General features: G+C 44.3%; 1 protein-coding gene across 1 annotated transcript in view; it reads left to right on the top strand.

Moving 5' to 3' along the window:
* Positions 1-1,338: 1,338 nt before the first annotated feature.
* The window catches only part of oca2 (oculocutaneous albinism II), a gene marked incomplete at both ends in the record, with an annotated part of 41,601 nt that continues 19,457 nt past the window's right edge, over positions 1,339-23,482 (top strand). Inside the window, 16 exons of the mRNA XM_079740380.1 lie at positions 1,339-1,571; positions 3,107-3,202; positions 4,500-4,694; positions 5,304-5,361; positions 5,999-6,071; positions 6,514-6,671; positions 6,828-6,910; positions 7,243-7,396; positions 8,830-8,901; positions 9,544-9,609; positions 11,070-11,126; positions 12,498-12,622; positions 13,753-13,891; positions 19,118-19,250; positions 22,056-22,203; positions 22,961-23,018. Coding sequence (XP_079596506.1) covers positions 1,339-1,571; positions 3,107-3,202; positions 4,500-4,694; positions 5,304-5,361; positions 5,999-6,071; positions 6,514-6,671; positions 6,828-6,910; positions 7,243-7,396; positions 8,830-8,901; positions 9,544-9,609; positions 11,070-11,126; positions 12,498-12,622; positions 13,753-13,891; positions 19,118-19,250; positions 22,056-22,203; positions 22,961-23,018 — 1,848 coding nt within the window. The remainder of the gene's footprint in view (positions 1,572-3,106; positions 3,203-4,499; positions 4,695-5,303; positions 5,362-5,998; positions 6,072-6,513; positions 6,672-6,827; positions 6,911-7,242; positions 7,397-8,829; positions 8,902-9,543; positions 9,610-11,069; positions 11,127-12,497; positions 12,623-13,752; positions 13,892-19,117; positions 19,251-22,055; positions 22,204-22,960; positions 23,019-23,482) is intronic.

Genomic DNA, 23,482 nt, shown 5'->3' with positions numbered 1-23,482 from the left:
AGATAGTAGAGAGAGAAAGACCGTAGAGACAGGACCAGTATAAAGAGAGAGACAGTAAAAAGAAATACAGCATAAAGAGATGCAGTCGAGAGATTTTTTGAGTCAGGACCTTTTTTATCTTATTTAATTGTTTTTATTTATAATTTATTCAGATAATCATATTTTTTTATATTGAATTTCCTGAACAATTCTAGCAAAAAAAAGTAGTATTGTCACTACGTTGAGGAACTGGAGATCAGGTGGGATCACATCATTTCTAGCAGCTGAGCTCAAGTTATTCAGCTAAGCCCTGTAACGTGCCTCTCGTACACCTCCTGACAGATCACACACTCACTAACTCCCACACACACACACACACACTCACTCACATACAGTATACACAGACACACACCCACACATATTCACTCACATATACACAAAGACACACTCACTCACATAGAGACACACACTCACTCAAATGCACACACACACAGATACGCACAGACACACACTCACACATGCAGGCACACGTACACACACACACACACACACACACACACACACTCACACAGACACTTACAGAATACTTAAGCTAATGAAGCTAGCTGATTAGCACTTAAAGGCACTCCAATGAGACGCCGTGTGTCTTAGTTTCTCTTTCTTAATGATGACATGACGCAGACAACACTGTGTCTTCTCCATTATGGTGATCTGAGCGGGCAGGGCTCAGCCTTCCAATCGCTGATAATATCAGATACAAAGCCATTGTCATCGTGTTAAACAATACACATCTCTTCCTGTCTGCAGTCCCGCATTCGTATCTGGTTTTATGATATAGTGCGAGCAACCAAATCAGTTGGCTCCTTGCTGACTTTCTCTTAACATACAACAAGACAGCAAGACCCCTGTGTCTGTGTGTGTGCTGAAGACTTAACTTAAACTTTGGCTTAGCCTTCTGTAAGGGCCCCACCTCCCAGGGGCCCGAGAGGCCGGCCCCATAACATGAATTTATATTTTCCAGTCCCCTCCATTCTGTCCTTGTATAACAAGTATTTGTTTCTGTATTTCATTTCAATAAATTACATTACATTTTTTTAAAACATACTAATTGGGTAGCGCGTGTACCATATAGGCTCAGTGCTGAACGCAGCGACCCGGGTTCGATTCCTGCCCGTTGTCATTTGCTGCGTGTCCTCCCTTCCATCTCCCATACCTTCCTGTCTACCTCACTCTATGAAAAAGCATTCAAAATAAATATATACTAATTGAACAAAGGCTTTAATCCAAAGTGCCCCTACCACCCCTCTCCGCCTACAACCAATCAGAACGCCCGGTTTATCCCTGCTCCAGGAAGGAGCCATGGTGTACCTGGAGAACACCAGCAACCTGGAGCTGGAGATGACCCCCGGGGCGGGCCAGGGCCACGGGGCCCGCGGCGGGGACGCGGCGGGGGGGAACTTCGGCGAGCTGCGGCTTCTGGAGGGCTTCTCGGAGCGCCGCGAGTCCCAGAAGCTCCAGGGGAACGCCGCCCCCGAGTCCGGGACCTGCGCCCTCCACGTAGACGGCTTCGGCCCCGCCCGGCAGGAGGACGGGTACGCCCCCCTCACTTACCGATCCCCCCTATGTGTCTGCATGGATACATGGGTTTTCTGTGTGTGGGTTGTAGCTTTGGGTCATCCTTAAAGGTGACGTGTTATACCACCAGGTGGGAGTGGGGTTAGCCGCTAAAAGGCGTTTCGAACATCTGCCTCTTGTGACATCACATGTATGTATAAATAAGCGACGTTTGCTACAGGCCCCTGGGTAGGCTGGTAGAATGATCTACCCAGCATATATCTAGGTGGACACGCCTTCACTAACACCTGTTGGAATAATATGTCACCTATTAATCTAATTCGGAGGACTGTCCTGCACTCTCTGCTGCGACTCTGGAATTTCCCATCTGGGATTAAGTATTCCATTCAGTTTATGGTTACAAGGGCATATGTGTGTTTTTCACTTCTTGTGACTGGAAGTATGAGAGAATGTTATATTTGGTACACATATTTGCGTGAATATGTGAGTGAATGGGTGATAATCTGCCGCCCGTGGTTTGTGACGTTATTGGGATTAATCTCTGAAATCATTTTCTGCTTCATTGCTCTGAAGCGCACAAAGTGAAGTGACAATAGTGGTCTTTGTATCCTCTTCCGCAGCCTGTGGTCACACCGGCTTCTTTAACTGATGTTTCACATGAAACGCTGAGCAATAAAACCACCATTGTCCATCGTGGTGTTGAACATTTCCTCTGTACAGATCTACACTTTACACACGGCACAGAGCAGCTGACCAGACAGACAGACAGACAGACAGACAGACAGACAGACAGACAGACAGACAGACGAACAGAGAGACGAACAGAGAGACAGGCGGAAAGATACAAACAAAACACAGAAAGGGAGAGCCAACTCACAAAGACGGACAGGGAATGAGTCCATCAGACGGACAGAGGAACACCCAGTCAGATAGACAGACAGGTCGGGAACAGACGGAGACAGGGAGGGAGGGAGGGGAGGGAGGGGAGGGCGGACAGACCTGTGAAGCTTGTGATGAGCAGCATTTGATCTACTGGTTTGCTGACAACTCTCTGCTAATCTCTTCAAGGACAACATCAGACAGTTTACTAGTGATGGAGAGAAAGCGAGACAGAGAGAGAGCGTGAGAGAGAGACAGAGAGAGAGAGAGAGAGAGAGAGAGAGAGAGAGAGAGACAGAGAGAGAGAGAGAGAGACAGAGAGAGAGAGAGAGACAGAGAGAGAGAGAGAGAGAGAGAGAGAGAGATACTACACTGACAATGGTTTGTGTGAACGTAGACGTGTGAGCATGTGTGTACCCATGGATGTGTGCATGTGTGTTGCCTGTCACCACCCAGTGTGGCTTAACCTGCTGCACCCCCCCGCCCCCCGCCCACACCTCCTCACATGACCCATTGTGTGTCTCTGACCTCCATCCAGCTGGCTGACCTACTGCCTGTCTTGAGGACATATTTCCCCAAACAAAGATGCTGTTACTGTTGTAGTTGTGATCGTTGTTTTAAGCGGTCTTAGGTCTGGTTTTAACTTGGCTCTGTAACTTTGTGGGGTTCTCAGACACAGTTTCAGCGTGGTGAATATCCTCAAAGGGAAATCAAACCAGGGCAGCATCACGGAGAGATCCCCGCTGCTGAGATTCTCTCAAGATGAGAGGTCAGTAACCGAACGAGACATTTTCCATAATGCAATTTTCTGTCCACTTCAAAACATGAAAAAAAACAAACGTCCAATTGGTGGCTTTATTATCTTTTTGGATGACAAGGGATTAAATATTAGGTTATACTTGTGTTAGATGTGGATGGAAATTGAATGATTACAGCAAGACAAATTGACTGATTCAATGCAATCTCCAACTCATAGGGTCAACCTCTTATTATGGGATGTCGTCTGTTATTAATATTATTTTACCAACATTCAAAACCCTTAAGACCATGTAGGTGAACTTTGACACCGTCGAAAAAGAAGAAAAGATTGAACCTAATCCTCAACAAACATCAAAATGTTAACACTAAATACAATGTTAAAGTTGTCATCAAAATGTTAACACTAAATTCAATGTTAAAGTTGTCATCAAATGTTAACACTAAATACAATGTTAAAGTTGTCATCAAATGTTAACACTAAATTCAATGCTAAAGTTGTCATCAAAATGTTAACACTAAATACAATTTTAAAGTTGTCATTAAAAAATGTTAACACTAAATACAATGTTAAAGTTGTCATCAAGATGTTAACACTAAATACAATGTTAAAGTTGTCATCAAAATGTTAACACTAAATACAATGTTAAAAGTCGTCATCAAAATGTTAACACTAAATACAATGTTAAAGTTGTCATCAAAATGTTAACACTAAATACAATGTTAAAGTTGTCATCAAAATGTTAACACTAAATACAATGTTAAAGTTGTCATCAAAATGTTAACACTAAATCCAATGTTAAAGTTGTCATCAAAATGTAAAATTAAATACAATGTTAAAGTTGACATCAAAATGTTAACACTAAATCCAATGTTAAAGTTGTCATCAAAATGTAAAATTAAATACAATGTTAAAGTTGTCATCAAAATGTTAACACTAAATACAATGTTAAAGTTGTCATCAAAATGTTAACACTAAATACAACGTTAAAGTTGTCATCAAAATGTTAACACTAAATCCAATGTTAAATTTGTTATCATAATGGAAAATTAAATACAATGTTAAAGTTGTCATCAAAATGTTTACACTAAATACAATGTTAAAGCTGTCATCAAAATGTTAACACTAAATACAATGTTAAAGTTGTCATGAAAATGTTAACACTAAATACAATGTTAAAGCTGTCATCAAAATGTTAACACTAAATACAATGTTAAAGATGCTTGTGTTCCCCTGGGCAGAGTTCAGGCCTGTTGTTGGATGTTTTTATAGACAGCCATGGACGGTTGTTCTCTGTGCGTTTCCTCAGTATGACCTACATGACCGTCCACGACCCTGACTACGCGGGGGAGGGGGAGGCGTGGCAGGCCGGCGGCGTGGACGCGGAGAAGCGCTTCCGCCTCGGCAGCGAAGTCAACAGCCTGTCCCTGTCACGGTCAGCCTCCTCGGAGAAACACGACCCGCTGGACTTCAGCCTCAACCTCAAACTCATCAGCAACGTCAAGTGAGACGGCGTGCGCCTGCTTCACCTCTTATTTCCTCTGACAATTCGTTTTTTTCAACGGTGACATATTATGCCAAAAGGTGCGAGTGGGATGAGCCGTTACAAGCCGTTTTGAAAATCTGCCTCTTCTGACATCACAGGTGGGCATGTCCACCTAGATGTGTACTGGATAGATCCGTCTACCAGCCTACCCAGTGGACTATAGCAAACCTTGCTAATCTATCCGTCATCCATCTAGGTGGACATGCCCACCTACGATTTCAGAAGAGGCAGGTTTTCAAAACGGCCTGCTATGGCCTATCACACTCACACCTGGTGGTATAATAAGTCACCATTAAATGTCACGGGATGCACAACATAATTAATATTGACAAGATTGTTGTTAATTTTTTACAACAACGGTTGTCTAGAAAGTCAGCTTAAACGAATAAGGTTTGATGGAAACATTTGTTTTAATAATTATTTTGTACATTCTACTAACATCAATGTGGTAAGCATTAGACGTTCATTTTTCATGACATGTGTAAATCTGACCCATTGGCGCCACTACAGGTTGAAATGAGAACTGCACGAGTATGTTGTTTCCTCACTTCGATGGTTCTCTTTCAGGTGCTGCTTCAAGATCTCCAAAGTCAGCTGCATGTTCGTCATCGTTGTGCTCTGCAGTGTAAGCTCACTATGTGTACTGTACCCGACTGTCATCATATCACGAGTTTATGTCCTGTTAATGAGAATCCTAGGTTGGAAGTGGACATTTATTTCAGTACACATTGGAGCAGTGAGTGCCAATCTCAGACCCCAAAACATTTTTGAATGGCCTGAAATTAAAAACTCAAACTAATTAACAAATGCAAACATAAAAAACTGCTCTGTATTAGATCATAGAGCAATAAAACAACCAGATATATTTTGAGTGCAAAAAATATTGAATTGTAATGAACTGTAACTGATTAAATCAGTAACGGTATTGGCCCCAATTTGGCGCCACCGCGTGTGATACATAGTTGTAGTTAAAGTGTATGGCCTGCCCCAAGTGGCATCGAATCAGGGCCAATATAATTTGATTGAGCTATTTCATCAGTCCATAAAGTACGCCACATTTCTAATAAACAAGAAATCTCCAGTTCATGACATAGGGGTTAATAAGTGTTAGGCTTTGTTACTCACAGAAGATTTAACAGCCCATAATGACCTGTTGCCACTACAGTCCTCCACTGCTGCTAACTAATTAGAGAACATTAGGAGTAGCTAGATCCCCGTAAGCTTCCAGATGGAAGTATAAATGATTTGGTGTTGTTCTCCAGTTGTTCTTCAGTATGTATCCTGACAGAGACATCCCCACAAGGATGCTGGCCGTCTCCTCCACTGAAAGCTTCTGTATCCATCCATCTACTTCCTCTTTCTTCCACTTGTACATTCTATTCATTATTAAGACTTTTGTCCAACACAGGTTTTCCGTGATGTCATATTGAAAAGAAAAAAGGGTTCTTAAGACAAATTGATGCGTTAGGGCAAAAGCTTTAACGCATCAATTTTTATAATTGACTGTGTTGCTATCATCCTGTATTTCATTGAGGCAGCTCGATAGAGAGATAGACAGCTCGATACCAGACAGGATGATTTTACAGACAAACAGATAAGCAACCATCTCTATACCAGACCGGATGTATTAGCAGACAAACGTATAAGCAACCAACTCTGTACCAGACAGGATCAGTTATAGACTCAGTATAGATCAGTTAAACTCAACATATTCTTCTCTAAAGCATCGTGACCACCGAGGGCCATCCGTCCACTTCTCCTTAACTTCACCATGTAGTAATGAACATGACAGATTTCCGTGACAACGCGCTGCTGAAGCTGCAGGTGGGCGGGCCCTTCACGGGACGGATGATGGATCTGACCAATCAGGAGTTCATCCTGGTCCAGGTGGAGCAGACAGAGGAGGTGGGGCCACGCAGGAGGAGAGGCCAGCAGGTAACCAATAGAAACCCTTCCCTTCCTGAGACTTCCTGGTTCATGGTGTTATTTGAATGGCTTCTAATTAGAGGACATGGCTACTTTATCTTATATGTTGCTAAAGTTTTTGGGACAAAGTTAATACAACTGTCATTGTCCTTTGTATCCGACCAGGTGATTCATAACTGGACCATACCGCTACACAGTGAACGAAATGAGCAAGTCCTCATGACGAAGACGTTTGAAATGCTCAGCAGGTACGAACACCCCATTGATAACATCGAACCTGATGACCAGACTGGAAGCTGGTCATCAGTTCAGTTCAAATATAGTTAAGTTCAAATATAATTTAAGTTTAGTTCAAATCTAATTTGGAATTAAGATAGAATAAAATGTAAAGCGCCCAAAAAACTAATATTGAGATGACGTTACATTGAGATGAGGAGTCAAGATGAAGTGAGAAAAATCCATTCAGATTGAATTCAGATTTAACAGAGCGGAGACACTGGAGCAGAAGGTAGAAGGCAGTGAGTGGGCCTGACTCCCCCGTCCCCCCTCTGTCTCCCCTACCCTCCCCCTGGGGCTGCAGCGGGCCGGTGGTGGTGAGTGTGCAGGCTTTCCTCCAGGACAGCGCGGTGGTGCCCCTCTCCCTGACCCACCAGGCGCTCTACGTCAACGTGGAGACGCAGGTCGCCATCGCGGCCTTCATCCTCACCGGGGTCTACATCCTCATCATCTTTGAGGTGGGGGGTGTTCACATACACACGCATGCATGTACACGCGCGCACATGCACTCACTCACATAAACACACTCAATCACTCACTCGCTCACTCACACACACATACACACACACAACCACACACACACACACACACACAACCACAACCACACACACACACACACACACACAACTACAACCACACACACACAACCACAACCACACACACACACACACACACACACACTAATACACACACACAAACGCACACTCAGATTTGCACACTCAGTCACTCACAGTCTCACTCACACACACACTCACTCATACACACATACAAACACACACAGAGAGGCATGTGCACATATGCAGTCTAAATGAATTAATAATCCGAGGAAATGACTTTCTACTTCTAGTGAAAAACCAAAGAGGTCAATGTGGCTTCGTTCTCTCTGACCAATTACCTCAAGATTGGCTCCTTAAAAACAATTTAGGCTCTAAAATTTAGGTTCTAAACGAGAAATTAATTTGTGTGCCATCTGAAGCTGTCAGGTTAACTACGACACGTTACTGCTCTGCTCGCAATAGAATAAACGCAATGAGGCCCTTTGGGGGTAAATCTGACAAAGCTCTAAGCTCTTTATGTAAATGTGAAGAGAATTTTTATAAAAAAATAATTTAATTTTGTTGTACACTCTTTTTCTGTTTCTCTGAATGGCGCAATTGACAGTACAGTTTTATAACAGACTGGGCAGGGCAATTAGGACATCCAAGGAATAGAGTTCTCATGGCGTTTAACCCATTTACCCGTTTAATTACTGCTCTTAGAGCACATACTGTGGTCGGTTCTGTAACCACACATCAGCCAGCCCCCCATGCACCTGTTCTCCTCTTCTCAACCTACCTTCGTCTTCTAATAACCGGTGATTACGTGAGCAGATACTTTGGTGAGTTAACTATGGTATAAATTGTGGCGTTGACGGTAACAGGCAGCTCTCGGCTTCTATATGGTCTTGGAAAAATGTCCTCAAAAGCTCTGAAAGAACACACAAGTCTGAATACACAAGGCAGCACATCACCCTGAAACGTTCCACTAGCTCCTTGTGCTCATCAGTGTGCACTCCGCGTGCACCCTGGGTCGCCCTCATTAACCCCTGGGCAAAGATTAAATATGCATCTTTGCCCACTGTGTGTGTGTCTAGATATCCACTCTGTGTGGTGTGCGTAAGCGTGTTCATACGTACCTAGATATACACTTTGTGTGAGTGTATGCGTGTGCAAGCATATCTAGATATGCACTTTGTATGTCTGTGTGTGTGTGTGTTTGCGTTATGATATGCGTTTTGTGTGGGTGTGTTTGCGTGTGTGAGTGTATGTCTGAGAGAGTAATAATCCTCAGATTAAGTTGTTTTTCTGTGTCGCTCTTGCTCTTGTGCAATGTGTTTTTGTTTGATTTTCAGGTCGTCCATCGCACTCTGGCCTCCATGCTGGGCTCCCTGGCGGCGTTAGCTGCCCTGGCTATCATTGGAGATGTATGCTATACACTGTTAGATGAGCTATTAGCTATTACAGTTACATTGTGCTATCGTAGCTAGCTAATAGCTACGACTGATGTATTATGATATCACTGTTATATTATGGTCTAGTAGCTAGCTTATAACTCTTACTTTTACATTATGTGTGGTAGATAGTTAATAGCTTTTAGTGTTATATTATGGTATGGCTATTTTTATTTTATAAAGCATTACGCCACTACACACACATACAAGTGATTTGAAGAGAGAGCCTGTTAAGGTAGCTCTGCCAGGCCCCCTCTGGTGAAAGAAGCACTGCTGGCTGATGAAAACACGTCACTAACTGTGATGCTTGTGGTTTGAATGCATGGCGGGAAAGGGGCCACCGGCACCCAGTTATTAACATTCATAACAGTGCAAATGCAAGGGCTTTCACCATATGCTCAATATGAATGATTTGACCTCTTTGGGCAATAGGTGGGTTCTAACTATATTAATTTAAATGTAAATCTTTGAAGATCTTTGGGATTTACACTTTAAATTGTTGTTTTTTTCTTTTTTGGCACATCATATGTGTAGGGTAACTAGCTTACGTAATAAAAGTAAAGTGTGTGTGTGTGTGTGTGTGTGTGTGTGTGTGTGTGTGTGGTGTCTTTGTAGCGGCCCAGCTTGGTGACAGTGGTGGAGTGGATCGACTACGAAACTCTCGCCCTGCTCTTTGGAATGGTGAGAAGAATGAGAGAAAAGCTTTTCACTGATAAACTAAAACGATATATCTACTAAACATCTAATTACGACAGTGTGTGTTTAACAAGACAGTTAGCACTAGTTAAATGCAATGCAACTATTCATATACTGATGTATCTAGGCCAACCATAAATTGCATATAAACTGCTCAAAATAAAATGTTATTTCAATAATCAATGTATCTACTTAAACCATCTCCTTAATATTTATGTATCTCCTGCAAACTATTTATCTCATATAAAGCAAATTATTTTTAACGTTAAATAAAAGTATGTTCTTTATTGTCATTAACGGTTATAACTTACGCCTTACTAAGTTTCATTACATTATTGTAGAGGTTGACCCTGCCATACAGCCCCTTAGTGGCTTTGCTGGGCTCTGCATACACATGGGACACCGGGGCAAGATGTTACCGCCAGAGCGTAGAAGCAGGTGGTAAATGCTGGAACTCCCCCAGAGTATGTGTGGTGAGGGTGGTTTTATGCTGTGTGCCTTGATTATTCAAATGCACCCCAGGTGTGCAGCCTCAGCCTGCCCCAGGGTCTAATCAGCCTCAATCGGGCCAGGTAAAACCAGGCCTCAGTGATGGCTCAAACCAGTCATCAACCACAGTCACTCCACATTCAAATCTAGATTATATCATATTATTGAGTGTTATTACTGTTTAGCATGAATAGAGGGATGTACCCTAGAGTTCTGAGCGAGTGTCTGTCAGGTCCTTAGCAACCGTCTCCCTCACTCTTCTGTTTTCATGGCGACCGGCCCCAGTGACCTTTTCATGATTTCGAAGCTGGTCTCCATGGAAACAGGAAGCGGAGCACTTAACATACACTATCAAGTCCGCTCTGAAATAGATGAGTATGTCCCGCAAAGTAGCTCAGAGAAACAGTTTCCCGGAAACACAAGGTTTAGCTTGAGTTCATCATAGTGTGTTGTGTTCGCACTACGGTGGTTTGCGCACACACGTACACAATCACAGAGACAGACGCACACCCAGGTACACATATACACACCGCACACACACTGAGATGCACAAACACAATTGCCCACCGACACACTCCCAGACACACGCACACACACGCGTACACACACACACACGCATTGCACAACATCATTAAAAGACAATTATGTGTGACTCATTTGCAGGTTGGCTGGCGGATCGTTCTTATCTGTTAAAAGCTCTCGGTCTGTCCCTTCTCTCTCTCCGTCCCTGCTCTCGTTCTTATCTGTTCAAAAACCCTCTGTCTGTCCAATGTCTTGTTGTGATCTGTTAAAAGCTTTCTCTCTTTCCCATCTCGTCCTGAGATAGTTTCCCGGGTGTCCATACTGAACGAGACAGCATTGAAACCTTTGTTAAAAACTCAACATTATTTTGTTATTCGTAGGGTTAGAGTGACGACGGATGCAGAATTTAACTCAATACCCTTTCCTTTTCACAGATGATATTGGTGGCCATTTTTTCAGACACAGGCTTTTTTGACTACTGTGCGATGAAGGTGAGTTCAGTTGGAGTTCACTCAAGAATTCACCTCCTCCATCAACCTCAACCTCCACCAAGCATTTTTGGCACAGAAAGGTTGGCCTCAATCTTGATTGCTAGCAAATGCTCGCATTCATTAAAATCCCATTCCACAATGGAAATTATGTTTGTATATTGTGGGGCACTTGTCTCATAGCTTCCTGAAGATTTGGGTCCAGGGGAATATCACTTTGGCACACATAGGCAAATATGTGCTTTCTGAGCTGTTTACACAGTAAAAATTGGATTTTTGCAATTTAGAATAGAAGAGAATACAACTAGTTGAAAAAAGCCCCCCATGGTATAAACAAACCATTTATTTAAGACCATTAGAGGCATAAGTATACAATACCATAGACAAATAGAAACACACACATTAACGGTATGTGTTTTTTCAGCATTTTTGTGACAGGAACTGTCTTAAAAATATGTCGGAGCAAACTCCTAAAATTTACCTAAACACCTTTTCCACCCATCCTAGGTTTTGAGGCGCTGCGGAGTAGCCATCAGAGCCTATTGGTTCTGACATGTGACATCACAGATTTGCCTGTAAACCATGATGTTAGGGCGGGACAAAGTGCAGCAGTGATTGTGATCGGATTGGGCGTTGGGGGGGCCTCTGCAGTTCTCCCATTGATCAGGACGTCCTGCCTGTCTGGGCCTGATGTAATCATGCGTGTTGAATTTAGAATGTCTATTACCTTGGTTTTAGGCACTTGACTACAAACCTGGGATTGCTAGAGCTACTCTGCACTACTCTTTTCCAGTTGTTTGGATTTTAGAAACTTGCATGTGCAGCACTTGAACTTTATTTGACTTTGCTCCAATATTGATCGTGGTGCTTTGATTTGTTCCCAGCCTTATTTGTAAGTCGGTTTGCATGAAAGCCTCTGCTAAAGTTGGGCCACTCAATGAAAATGCAATCACAATACTGTGGTGGTGGGTTGCTGGGCTGCTGGGCTGAACAGACGACGGCCCGTGAGTTCTTGAGGGTTCAAGCGCAGTGAATAAATTAAAGGTGCTCGAAATACGATTTTAAGGACCCTTATTTTAGTGTAATCTGTTGCCAATTTACAACCCTCAGATAGTAGCATAGCATGATTCCCCAGCCATCCGTCGGCTATCTGACTCTGTACAATCAATTTAGATCTGAGTCTGCTCCCGGGCTCATTTCGGACCAAGCAGAGCAATTACCTGCATTGCCTTGCCACTACTCAATTGCCGAGGGAGGGAGCAGAGAGGGAGGCAACGCAGGCCTAACAGCGGTTTGCGCCCTCTCTTTACAACTGTTACATCTGACCGCCATGAGTTTTAACACAGTACTGCTCCGTCCTGTCCGTCTCGGCAGGCCTACCAGCTGTCCCGAGGAAGAGTGTGGCCCATGATCATGATCCTCTGCCTCATTGCGGCCATCCTCTCTGCCTTCCTGGACAACGTCACCACCATGATGCTGTTCACGCCCGTCACCATCAGGTAGTGACAGAGAACACAGAGGGAACATATGCTAAAATTAGTGAGAAGGTGCTTGAAAATGCCAAGAATGCATTGAGAGAACTCCGGAAAACAAGAGAAGATGGCAACCATGCCATGAGACACTATGGAACACTAGAACATTCTAGAACATGGCATGAGACACTATAAAACGCTAGAACATTCTAGAACATGCTATTGGAGACTATAGAACACTAGAACATTCTAGAATATTCCATGAGACACTATGGAAGGCCAGAACATTCTAGAACATGCCATGAGACACTATAAAACGCTAGAACATTCTAGAACATGCTATTGGAGACTATAGAACACTAGAACATTCTAGAACATTCCATGAGACACTATGGAAGGCCAGAACATTCTAGAACATGCCATGAGACACTATTGGAAGGCTAGAACATTCTAGAACATGCCATGAGACACTAAAGAAGGCTAGAACATTCTAGAACATGCCATGAGACACTATAGAAGGCTAGAAAATTCTAGAAAATGCCATGAGGCACTATAGAACGCTAGAGCATTCTAGAACATGCAATGTATCATATTCTATCAGCATTCAATTTGGGATAAATTGACTGGTTAGCAGCAGCAGGTTAGAATAATGTGAAACAAATTTTCCTTATTTCCTGTCTTGGGTTAATAATAATCCAAGATAAAAAAAAACATTTCTGCTATAAATGCACATGATGATTAATATAAAGTGTTATGATGCTTGAGATAAGGTGTTATGATGATGGTTGAGATAAGGTATTATGATGATTGAGGTTAGGTGTTATGACGGTTAGGTGCTCAAGTTAGTGTGAGAGAGTTAAGTTAGGGGGTTTTGTATTGTTAATAAGCAAAGGATCTCGGGAAAGGCCATGCATCCAGGGAATGAGCAAAAAGTGAATCTAGGTCAGACTCGAGAAGTTGATTTGACCAGGGCCATGAGCCACACAATTTATACGGCAATGCTTTTGCCGAACACGGCGATGCTAATTAGAGAAAGGCTTTCGGGGTCGGCTTCAAACTGTACTTCTGTATTTATTTCCCTGCTCCTCGCTGCCATGTAATCAGAGCTGAAGAGTCTCTTTCCTGACTTTTTATATATATATTTTTCTATCCGCCAGGTTGTGCGAGGTGCTGAACCTGGATCCAAGACATGTCCTGATTGCAGAAGTCATCTTCACCAACATCGGAGGGGCAGCCACAGCTGTGGGAGACCCCCCCAACGTCATCATCGTCTCCAATCAGGCGCTGCGCAAGGAGGTGAGCACCAAAACAACATAATTGAGACTCACTCCAAGATCCAGGTGGAGTGACACCTGCCAAACCTACTGCTCCATCAGTACCCCTTCATCCACACCAAACCACGTGTTTTCCTCTGCTACTAATATTAAACCATCTTTTATTATCAAGCCATAACCATTATTCATATTTCTGCCTTTCTAGAGAAACCTTATTATACTATTATCTACCATCTAGTCATATTGTAGCGGTCTGCCGGGAGACGTCAAGAAAGGGAAGATGCTGAGGTGTACTTTGCTATTTCTGTCATCCAACTTTACAGATCGGTAACAGTCAGCACACATAAGCTTAACCAAATTCAATAAATTTCTATATTGCATTTTTGGTTTAGTAGATATAACAATGTAAACTCTAGATCTTTAACAACAAGAAGCCCCCGGGAGCAGCTCCCGTACCCCTTCGATCCCGGGTTTGGAATCTCTGGGGTAAACCATTAAACATGCAAACCATTAACGATCCAGCCAGCATGAATAATGAATGATCTGTGATTAGAAAGCCCCCCACCACCTTTCTTGTGTGTTGTCTAAAGATAGATAAGGTAGATTTATATGAGATAGATATATGAAGCGAACATTTTAGTGCTAGTTCGTTTTTAACATTCAGTTTTGTTATTGGTGGCTGAGGAGACCTCACAGCCAAACTTTGAAGGCACATGCACACACACACACACACACACACACACACACACACACACACACACACACACGCACACACACATGCACGCAAGCACACACACATGCATGCAAACACGCGCACACACACACACACACACACACACACGCACACACACACACACACGCACACACACAGACACACGCACACACACACACACACACACTGTCTTAAGCTCTTTATTGGAATTAAAAGCGCAATATAAACCCAATGAGGTATTATCATTATTCTGACCTGGGGTCTGTGTGTAATAGTGCATCAGTGGACCAAATAGAACCCTCCTCCCAGAACTTCTTCCTAATGAGGTAGGAAGTAGTGTTAAATCATCTGGGCGCGCGACTCGCTTGACCTTTTCCTCATGATCATGAAGACGGATTAGCAGAGAGTTCCTTATAGGATCATTACGACCTCTGATTTTACTCACACACACACACAAACACACACACACACACACACACACACACACACACACACACACACACGCGCACTCACGCACACACCAGATTCAGGTCTGTTTACATCTTAATTGGTTTAATTTGTCAGGTTTTGCTGAGGGTCAATCTATGGGTTAAGTTGGCTGACACCGAAGCAAGTCTCTTTCAAGATGTGTTTTAGAGGTTCTAGACAACTTTGTAAAATCATCCCAATTAAGGTATCACAGGTTAAATTCCATCCTGAACTGCAAACTTCAGGGTGTCTTTAGGGAGAGCAGTACAATCCAATCTGGGTGGGCACAGGTTATCGTTTTTGTCACCCGAGTATTTGATCATTTTTAACAGTTTTCCTTTCTGAGAAAAGTAATTTAGCAGACGCTATGATCAAAAGCAAGTTAATACAGATACGAGTCGTTAAGTAGCAGGCAGGAGATGGGGTCAGTTTACCTTTCCCTGTGTTGCTAACAACATGTATGACCTTCCCTGAACAAACCCTGGCGTGGTTCATCTCCCGGTCTGCCCTGTACACATTGGGCTTGTTGTTGGTCGCTACGTGCTCTCCTCTATCTTCGTTAGCACGGCGCTGTCCGTGGTTACACGCTGGTGTGGGGGCGTGGCGTCTGGACCCGGGACGCCATCACCATAAATCATACAGACGTTTGTGTTGTGGGGTCACCTGTTTTGTGACATGGACAGGGCCGCAGCTCAGATTCAATGCACACTCTTGTTTCCTTTGGTTTCTTTGGTTAATTGACTTTGATTTTGATTAATCTCGTCTTACATTCCTCACCGGCTTGGATTCAGCCTGGGAACCAGACTAATCTGCACGCTCATATTTCATTTGCTCTGACAGATGTATGGCTCCCCCTCCCGCTCAGACAGATTTTCAGCTCTGTTTTTCTCATAGTTTGTTTTTATATCCAATCACAGCAAAGGGCATTTTGGTCTGCAGCCGTTGATGCCCCTTAAGAATTGTAAATGAGAGGTTCCAGACGTATATGCATTTGCGACTTTTCGCAAAAGCGTTTAAGTCTCTAATTGTTTTCCAACAAGTTTTAATAACAAAACCTTTGAGATTAGCCTCAGTCCATTGCTCAGTAATTTGTTTAGAGACGTACTTGTGAGTCCGAGCCCTGAGACTCTAGATCGTTTAGTCTGGTCTGACACTGATCGGTGTCTCTGTACTCGGCCTCTTCTGAGACCTCTAAGATCTGCACCGCCCTGACACCACCTGTTCTTTCTAACAAGCTAGGGTTGGGGTGGGTCGCGCCAGGGGTTGGTATAAAGGGAATCTGTGTAGAGAGAGAGAGAGAGAGAGAGAGAGAGAGAGAGAGAGAGAGAGAGAGAGAGAGAGATGAAACGAAACGTAACGTCAGTGAGACGTGATGCAACGCCACCAGACACGCTGCAACACCACGGCGGCGTCGTGCACGGCGGCGAGAGACAGTGGATCTGGACTCATGAGAGCTGCCGCTCAAATACAGATATGCTAGTCCTACATGCTGAACGGGCTCCGACCGCTAGTGCACTCGCCCTGTGTGGTAGGCGGTACGTCTCCTAGTGACCTGGGTTCGATTCCCCCATGCGGCATGTGCAATCCCCCCTCTCTCTCTCGCTCTCTTCACTGCCGGCTCCCTGAAGCCACAAACACTTTCTTACAGAAGGAAAACATGGGTTGCATCTCTGCAAAGCTTTACATGGTGATAACTTTGGGATGTCCTTACAGGTTACAGCTTCAATCTATGAGAGCCACTGTTACCATGACAGCTCCCAACCGTGTCAGGGTTAACCAGGACCCAGATGGGGGTCTGGGGCTTGTGGGCTGGCCTAGTGGTCTGGACGAAGGGGTCTGGGAGGAGATCTCCTCCTGTTGCAGACTCTGACATTCTCCAAGCAGCTGTGGGTGGCGCTGGTGGGGGGGGCTGACATTCTAGCCTCTCGGTAGGTCGGACTCAACCACGCCCCCTCCATATGAGGACACACACACACACACACACACACACACACACACACACACACACACACACACACACACACACACACACACACACACACCCCCCTACTGTCCAGGTTGTCTTGGCAGGGTCTCCCAGGTGACTGAGCAGCGAGAATATTGGAAAGCACTCATGTCTGGCCCCTGATAAGGAGGGTGTGTGTCTGTTTTGTTTGCAGGATGCTCATGGTAATCTGGATAGTGAGAGGAGCATGTGTCTTTGTGTGTGTGTGTGTGTGTCTGGCGGCTGTGTATGTGTTCAGGGAATTCTGTCTCTTGTCAGGCTACCCTTGTGTGGGATTTGTTACTCAGAAGCACGTAGCGTTTAGCTCGTAGCACACAGCAAGTAGCACAACCAGCTCTTTGAAGTCTTCTTCTATCATTTCATACGGGCATTGTGTGCCCCTCCTCTCTCTCTCTCCAACCTATCCATCTATCTCTCTCGGTCTCTCTCTCGGTCTCTCTCTCTCGCTCTTTCTCTCTCCCTCCCTCCTGTCCTTCTATCACTCTTGCTCTTTCTCCTCTTTCTTTCCCTCTCTTTCTGTTGCCTCTCTCTCTCTCTCTCGGTCTCTCTCTTTCTCTCTCTCTCTCTCTCTCTCTCCCTCTCTCTCTTTCTCTCGGTCTCGCTCTTTCTCGCTCTCACTCTCTCTCTGTCTCTCTCTCTGTCTCTCTCTCTCTCTCTCTCTCTCTCTCTCTCTGTCTCTCTCTGTCTCTCGCTCTCTCAGTAAGGACACATAAATTGTGAAACTAAAAATAAGATGTTGATCTTTCAAATTGTCATCATGTTTGACTGGTTTGATGAGCAATATGCCAAAGCCAGACGCAACAGCCTCTTCCCACTTCCCACGGACCCTTTCCATCTCAGAAATACAATAAAATGGAAGGCTTCGATTGCTTTTAATTACACTCCCGTCTGTCGTTAGTTTTGACATTGCTTCAAACAATACAACACTAGTCCTGCAGAGGACACTGTTCTCCACTTATACTACCTGTCCCGTTGTTTCACAATAAAAGCCAGATAATCCCCTGCAGGCATACATATATACAAAAATACTTACTACTAAATTCATTATAAAATGAGTGCCGAGGCGACTTGGTAAAAGGACATGCATGTGCGAGTGTGCAGGGGCTTTCATTGTGTTTTGCTGAGACGGCACACGGGTCACTTTGAGGCACTCTGATGACAATGATGAATAGATCTTTTCTGTGCAATGAAGTTCTGGGAAAAGGAGCAACCCGCCTCTCTGGGAAACTTATGTCATTCCCAAAGGACACAATTATCACATCACTCTGCTGGCTCTCTCATACCGGCTCTGTCTTGTCTCATACCGTCTCCTCTGTACTATATCCCCCTGATATTCACCATGAAGGGCGTTTGGATGAAGAGAACAATCCTAGAAAAGATTTTCATGTCATGGGACATGAGGTAGCGTTAGCTATTGGTGTTTAAATTTCTGTATAATTTGGTCATTTAGCAGACGCTTCAATCCAAAGCAACTAACAGAGAAAAGAGATGTATATTATGAAGGGGCAGGTAGGGGTTTGGCAGTACAGAGACAGGTCATTAAAGAGCAGGTAGGGGTTATCGGGAATTTTGCTCTATAGGATGCCTACAGGTTGACTTTGAAAATTGAGGCATCAAACCCAATACTTTTCTGCTGGGAGTCGAATACGCTTACCACTACACTATCCTTTTTTCTGTTTTTTTTTTAACCCAGAAATGAAATGGCTTTCCAGCACATGAACTGGTGGATGTTGTTGATCATGTAAAAAATTATTTCATCTTTTCACCATCTGGTCCCCGTTAACAATGAAGTCCCCCTGGCCAAAAACAACAAGATAAGAGCCAACAAATCATTTCCAACAGTCTGTTAGTCGATATTGTGCGTTCTTTTTTTTTAAAGTGTGCCGCGTCAAATTTCTGTCAGTTGTTTAAAAAAAAAGAATGTTAATCTGCGGTTAAACACACGGCACCTTGCTCCGTTGCGTTTTGATGTTTTATTAATGTGTCCCTGTGCCTGAAGATTTCCCATAATAATCATGAATTCCTGTGGAGGTAACTGTGAATGATTTCCCTGTGTCCCACAGGGGATCGACTTTGCGGGCTTCACGGGATACATGTCCCTGGGGATCGTCCTGGTCCTTGCTACCTCCTTCCCTATGCTTCGCCTGCTATACTGGAACAAGAAGCTCTACAACAAGGAGTCCAGCGAGATCGTTGGTACGTCTGAACCGCTGTACACAGTATCCTAGACAGGCTCTGAACGCACCTCCGAACGGGATTAGCTGTCAAGGTCTCAAGGACACAACGGAACTGACAGAGGGACTGGATGAGCTCAGCCTCCATGCACATGTATTGTGGTTGTGATTAATGAACCATTAAGACCAGCTCTGTTGGAAACTTTTTACCCTTCATTAGAAGCCTTTTAGTGTCGGCTAACCTTCTCCACATGCAGATGGCCTCTGATAAGAAGATTAATAGAATGGTATGGAACATTACATACTTTATTAGAATAGCATAGAATTCAGCCCCCACACATCCGTCTGGCTGCTAACACAGGCACTTTCCTACATTCTTTTGCACACATGCAGAAACGCACGCACTATGCAAACAATGGGTGTGCATGGTGCGTGCGAATCTGCCCGCATTGTTCAATGTTTGTGTGTTTGTGTTATCTAGAGTGCGCACACACACACACACACACACACACATACACATACACACGGCTGCGGGCCCCCCATTATCAGATGACTGTGAGATCAGAACCATAATGTTATTACTCTGATGTTCCCTGCCTGGGACCAATTCCCCAGACCGGCCGCATTCCATCTCTCAGACGTCTGAAGAGCTTCTTCAGACTGATCCAGTGATTAATGAAACGCTAACCAATGCACCAATCAAAACTCTGCCTGGCCCCTCATAATTGTATTTGTTTGTAGTTATCCTAAATCGAAACAATGCTCCTAGGGGACCATGATCGTGTCATGGTTAGTGTGTTTGATTCCCAGCCAGAAGGGTCCATCCCCCCTATCAGTTCCCCCCATCAGCCTAACCTGTAAGCATCATTGAGCAAGATGTCCCTTCCCACCTATCTCGATAGTTACAGTGACAATATATAAAACAAACAAACAAGCGCAATTAACTATGACCGCATTGCATTGTCACGATGGATGTGCATGGTGGAGAAGCATGTGGCGCTAAAAGCATCAACACGCCCTGCGTCTGGTTGGATCACTCCCTGTACAAAGGTCGGCCAGGCACTTATGTGTTGTGGCACTCCGTGTGGGGTGTCTCGTGAGGTGAAGTGCTAAAGCTAACTTCCCCCAACTGCCTATCCGCTCAACTCTTTGTGTTAAGAGAGGACTGAGGTTGCTAGTAGAGGGAGGCTGGCATTTGTGTACAGTTCACACTTTGCTTCAAGGACTTGGGGGTTTCCTTACTATTTTGTAAATGATTGTCAGATGTGTTTAGCTGTCCGGCTGTCTGACCCCCGGCTGAAAGGTTCTGGGTTTGAATCCAGCACTCACTGTCTGCCTGCAGAGGAAGATGCCTCCAGGCCAGCCCATGTGTCTGAAAGCATTCCCCGTACGTCGCTTTTGATAACAACAGCGGCTAAACGTCTCAATTAGAAAACGGAGATAGCCCCCATGTAGCAGCAAATGCACGGGGCTGTTTAACATATATGGCCGTAGGCTACTGTCTCCTCTCTGCCTTATCAGAAGGGAACCACAATAATAACCACAGCCATAATAACCATCCTAGTTAATCCCTGCTTGTGCAAGATGTCCGGGAGCCACAGTTTATTGTCGATAATGCATCTGTCCGGCACGCCGTTCAACATTTTAATCTCCCTGGTGTCGGAGCTCAGGTTCGGTGCAGGACACAAGATTGCTGCGTTATAAACCTTAATGGGAAAACTAATCACGTAGAAATACATGGAGTTATTTCTAATGGACGCTTTAAGGCGAGACACATCTATACGGCCCCCTTCCCCACAGAGCACCCAGAGGGGTAGAACATTAGAATTCTCCTCTTCAGGCCTAGAAATGAGGGTGAGGAAGAGAAGGAAGACACACTGGTGGCGGCAGTTTTCTGTTGGTCTCTACTGGTCCCTTATGGTCTCTACTGGTCTCTGATGGCCTCTACTGGTCTCTGTTGTCTCCGTTGGTATCCCAAGGTCTCTTTCGGTCTCTACTGGTATCTGTTGGTCTCTAATGGTCTCTGTTAGTCTCAGTTGGTCTCTCTACTGGACTTAACTGCTGGTCTCTCCTGGTTTATTCTGGTTTGATGTTGACTCTACTGGTCTATAATGGTCTTGCGTCAGCTCTGAGACGTGTGTCCTCTGGGTCGTTCCTGATCCTCCCAACGGTCAGAGCTAAGCCTAACCGTAGCTCTCCTCCATTAGCGATTTTCCTTCCCTCCATTTCACTAATCAGGAACTGTTTGTTTTTCTTCTCCTGCACCAATCAAGCCGCTATTGGGGTCACCTGGCAACACCCGTCGTCCTGGAAGAGTTCCCCGCTGGCACTTCCTCCCGGAGGAGCGTAGCGAGGGCTCCTACCCAGAGCTGGTCACCACAGCCCCCTCTCCTCCATCCATTAGTTTCCCTGCGGGAGGGCTTAGAGCTTATTGAGTGCAAACACGCTAATATATCCCCCAGCTGGTGCAGGGACCCGCAGCCATTACCCATAATACACCTCACCACCCCCACGTCACCACCACCAACACCAGTAACTAACTACCACCAACACTACCACCATCACCTCCACTTCATCCCCACCACCACCAGTCACTAACCACCACCAAGATCACCAGGAACTAACCACCACCAACACCATCACCAACACCATCACCACCACCGTCGGTGAGCGTCTGTTGGTGCGTGTGTGTATGCGGCAATGTCTTAATGATTGTGTGTGTGTGTGTGTGTGTGTGTGTGCGTGTGTGTGTGTGTGTGTGTGTGTGTGTGTGTGTGTGTGTGTGTGTGTGTTTGTGTGTGTGTGTGTGTGTGTTGTGTTCATGCAGAGCTGAAGCATGAGATCCTGGTGTGGCGGCAGACGGCCCAGCGGATCAACCCCGCGAGCCGCGAGGAGACGGCCATCAAGTGTCTCCTGATGCAGAAGGTCCTGAACCTGGAGAGCGCGCTGCGTAACATGATGAAGACCTTCCAGAGGTAGAGACACCAGATAACTGTTCTTTAACAGAACACCACTGCGGCTACTCACAGAGACGCTAGTGTTGAGTGACATGTTCCTTGGGTAAGGAAGGTATGAAACACCCCCGTCTGAGCCGCCGGAGGTTCAGAAAACGCGATCTGAGGCAAAGCACACATTTTGAGAGAAAATTGTGAGAGTGCACGTGCCGAAAACGACCACTCTGGAAGTGTGTTTTGAGCTGGAAATTGCAGACTTCTTGTAGTTTACAGAGAATTTCTTCCCTTAACAACATAAAAAAAACAAAGAAAGACACCTTTTAAGTCCCAGAAGGAACAGCTTTCAACTGAAATAAAAATGAGATTTTGGGGTTGATTTATAATTTAAAGGTTTGAAACATTTAACAGCATATAGCAACAATAATACCTGTTAAGCCATTGATATTAACTGAAATCGAATTGTTAAGCAACATTTAAAGCAGACACTTTAAAGTAATTAAGTGTACTGAATTGAGTAAGTAATTCTGTAATCAAAGAAGTAGAAGTATTGTAGTTTATATTTATATACTACTTTGTGTAGCAATGCCTGACCTATATCACAATATATTTAACATAATTAAATATGGTGATATAGGAAATATGCTGCATGCCAAAACGTATGTAGTTATTGTGTAATTTTGATTAATTATGACTCAATTAGTCATTGAGTTAATGACATGTAGTTAATGTTTAATTACAATGTATTAAACATTTACCAAACTCTTTATTCCGTTTGCAGAGAAATATCCCAGGAGGATAAGAACTGGGAGCAGAACATTAAGGAGCTGCAGAAAAAGGTACAAATAACAACACGTAAACTGAGTGAGAGGAGGTGCGCTAAGGCGCTAACCACAAAGGCACCACTCCTAGGGGAGCAAAAGGTTCTGTTCCAAACCGCCGTCACTATGCTACCTCTCATTCCCTCTCTCTATTTCAACCCACTTTCCTGCCTGTCTCTTCACTCTCCTTTTCATGAGGGGACAAAAGCCCATACAAATGTGTGTGTATTTACACTGTATATATAGGGTGGAGGATCAATACTTCTGGTTAAAAGGACAGAGGTTTGGTATCGTTGATCGTCAAATGCTTCCCTCTTTCATTGCACAAACTCTCCTGTCTCTCCTAACTCTCCTGTCTCTCTTCAAACCCCTTCTCCCTCTTCACTCAACTATCTCTCTTCACTCTCCTGTCTCTCTTCAACCCCCTTTTCCCTCTACAATGTCCTGTCTCTCTTCCCCAGACTGTCTCTCTTCATTATCAT

This window comes from Pollachius pollachius (genome assembly GCF_949987615.1).
Source record: "Pollachius pollachius genome assembly, chromosome: 7".
Classification (NCBI taxonomy): domain Eukaryota; kingdom Metazoa; phylum Chordata; class Actinopteri; order Gadiformes; family Gadidae; genus Pollachius; species Pollachius pollachius.
Note: the sequence above shows the minus strand (reverse complement) of the source record. Positions and strands in the feature narration are given on the sequence as shown.